Genomic DNA, 2,162 nt, shown 5'->3' on the forward strand with positions numbered 1-2,162 from the left:
TTCTACTTAAGGTCCCAGCAGCCATACCCACCACCACCACTGCCTGTCCGCTGTTCCAGCCATGCCACCGGTATATGTGAGTGCTCCAGGGGTGTGGAGGTGGCGAGGTTTTGGACCCAAGGCTGCACTGGAATGGGGTAGGGGCTGGGGCCTGGCTGAGGTCTCCTGTGTCAAGGAGAAAACGGGTGTTCGGGGGTGCTATGACGTTCTGAGCTGTTGTTTCTGGGTTGACCCAATCCATCCCACGCTCCCATCTCCCCCTTGGTGTTTCCCCCTTACTTTCTACCTCTCTGAATATCTTCCTGTTGATTCTTTGTGTTCCTCTCTCCAACCCTTTCCCTACGCCTGGCTCTCTTTCCTTTGCCTCTGTGCCCTTTCTGCTCTCTGATTCTGTTGGCCTGGGTCCTGGTCATGTTCTCCCCGGCACTGACCCATGTGTCTCTCTCCTCTGCCTCCCTGATCCACTTTGGCCCCCGCACCCCTGCTGCTGCAGACGTTGCCCCACAAGATCTCGCTGGCCAACGGCTTTGAAGTTGGCACTGTGTTGAGAATTCGTGGTGTTGTCCCCGAAGATGCTAAAAGGTGAGACCTCCAAGCCTCTGCGGTAAGGGGTGGGAGGTCTCCAGGCTCAGCTGACCCCACTTCTCACAGCCCAGAGAACAAGCCCCAGGCCACTTTTGCCCACCAGGATCTTGGAATCTCCAAGCTATTTCCCACCTTCTGGAATCTGATGTCTTTACTCATTTGTCCCAGGACAGTGTACCTGGGGTCCCTACAACCTTCTAAGAATCTGGGAGTTCCAGGGCAATCCAAGGCTCTTACTTATAGTAAGATTTCCAGTCTGAGTCTGAAGCAACTGTGGAAACACAGCCTGTGAGTCAGAGGTGCCCTGGGCACCTGGGAGGCCTCAGCAATCAAACCTATGACTTCCTGGGTTGGGAGCTTCAGGATTTCTGGGAATCTACGATGCCTGGGAATACTGGGGTCCCTGGTATTGCTCCCGGCCCTCTGGGAATTGGGGGATCGGAGGCACCCCTGTCTCAGGACCATGACTCCTCGGCAACTCCCAGACTCTGGAAATGCGGGGGACCCAGGCTGTAGTACAGTGACCCTTGCCTGGGTAGATGTGTGTCCAGGTCCCCAGTTGGTTTCTGGATGTCCTGGAACCTGGGCTCCTTGGCCTCCAGTCCACCACCCCTCCCCCTCCTTCACTGGCGTGTGGCTCTCAGGTCCCTGTGGACTTGGATGTGCTTCGGCAATCGGTAAGTCCTTTCTCTGACGCCCCCTCCCATCCGCCACCTAACAGGTTCTACATAAACCTGCTGTGCAGTGACGATCCAGACAGTGATATCGTCCTGCATTTCAACCCCCGGCTGGATGAATCCTCGGTGGTCATGAACACCTGGAAATGCGGCGAGTGGGGCTTAGAGGAGCTCGGCTTTGGCCCTTCCTTCCAGCGTGGGGAGTCCTTCGATATGCTCATCATTGCCGAAGAAAAAGGCTTCCAGGTGCGTCTCTGCCACAGGGGTGGCCGCCAACACCCAGGTCTCTTTCCTTGGCAAGGCCAGGAAGGCCCTTGTCGGAGGTGGGGAGCAAAGGCGCGGCCAAGGCCGGCCACGGCGTCCCTAGTCCCTCACCTCCCCTGGCGCAAGCGCACTAGAGGGCAGGCGTATGGCGGTGACAAGGACGCGAGAGAACGAGCCCAAAGGGTGGGTGTCCAGCGGGGAGGCGTGGACACCCCGGACCCTATTCCCTGTCCACTGGCGCCTGACGTAGCGGCTCTGGGGCAGGGGAATGGATGGGTTGGGAGACAGAACCCAGAATAAGTCCCGGCAGGGAGTGGTCGCTGTAGACCCTCCACCACCCAGGCCGTTCTCCACTTTCAATCTGTGCGTCACAGTGAGGCGGTGGACGCGGGCACCGTGGAGACCACATCCACCGCCAAAGCTTAAAAAGCACCCCGTGCCAGCAATGAACTCATTGACTCCTCACGGCAAGGGCTTAGAATCAAGAGCAGCCCTTTTCCTTAATGCGGGGTTGCGTGGGTGACGAGGTCACGCAGCGTGGGTACGAGTCGGGAATGACCCCGCAGTCGCCTCGGGAACCATAAACCGTGTCTCCTTGTCCCTGCAGGTTGTGATCGGGGACGAGGAATACCACCA

At 58.1% G+C, this 2,162-nt stretch overlaps 1 protein-coding gene across 1 annotated transcript; it reads left to right on the forward strand.

Moving 5' to 3' along the window:
* Positions 1-493: 493 nt before the first annotated feature.
* Positions 494-1,508, forward strand: LOC113617196 (galectin-7-like; the record flags this gene model as incomplete). Its single annotated transcript, XM_027100460.1, has 3 exons — positions 494-582; positions 1,230-1,262; positions 1,307-1,508. Coding segments are annotated over 3 exons (324 nt in total), but the record flags the coding sequence as incomplete, so codon positions are not given.
* Positions 1,509-2,162: the final 654 nt, after the last annotated feature.

The sequence above is a fragment of the Aethalodelphis obliquidens genome, unplaced genomic scaffold (genome assembly GCF_003676395.1).
Source record: "Aethalodelphis obliquidens isolate GAN/ISIS:26980383/991018 unplaced genomic scaffold, ASM367639v1 scaffold2585, whole genome shotgun sequence".
Classification (NCBI taxonomy): Eukaryota; Metazoa; Chordata; class Mammalia; order Artiodactyla; family Delphinidae; genus Aethalodelphis; species Aethalodelphis obliquidens.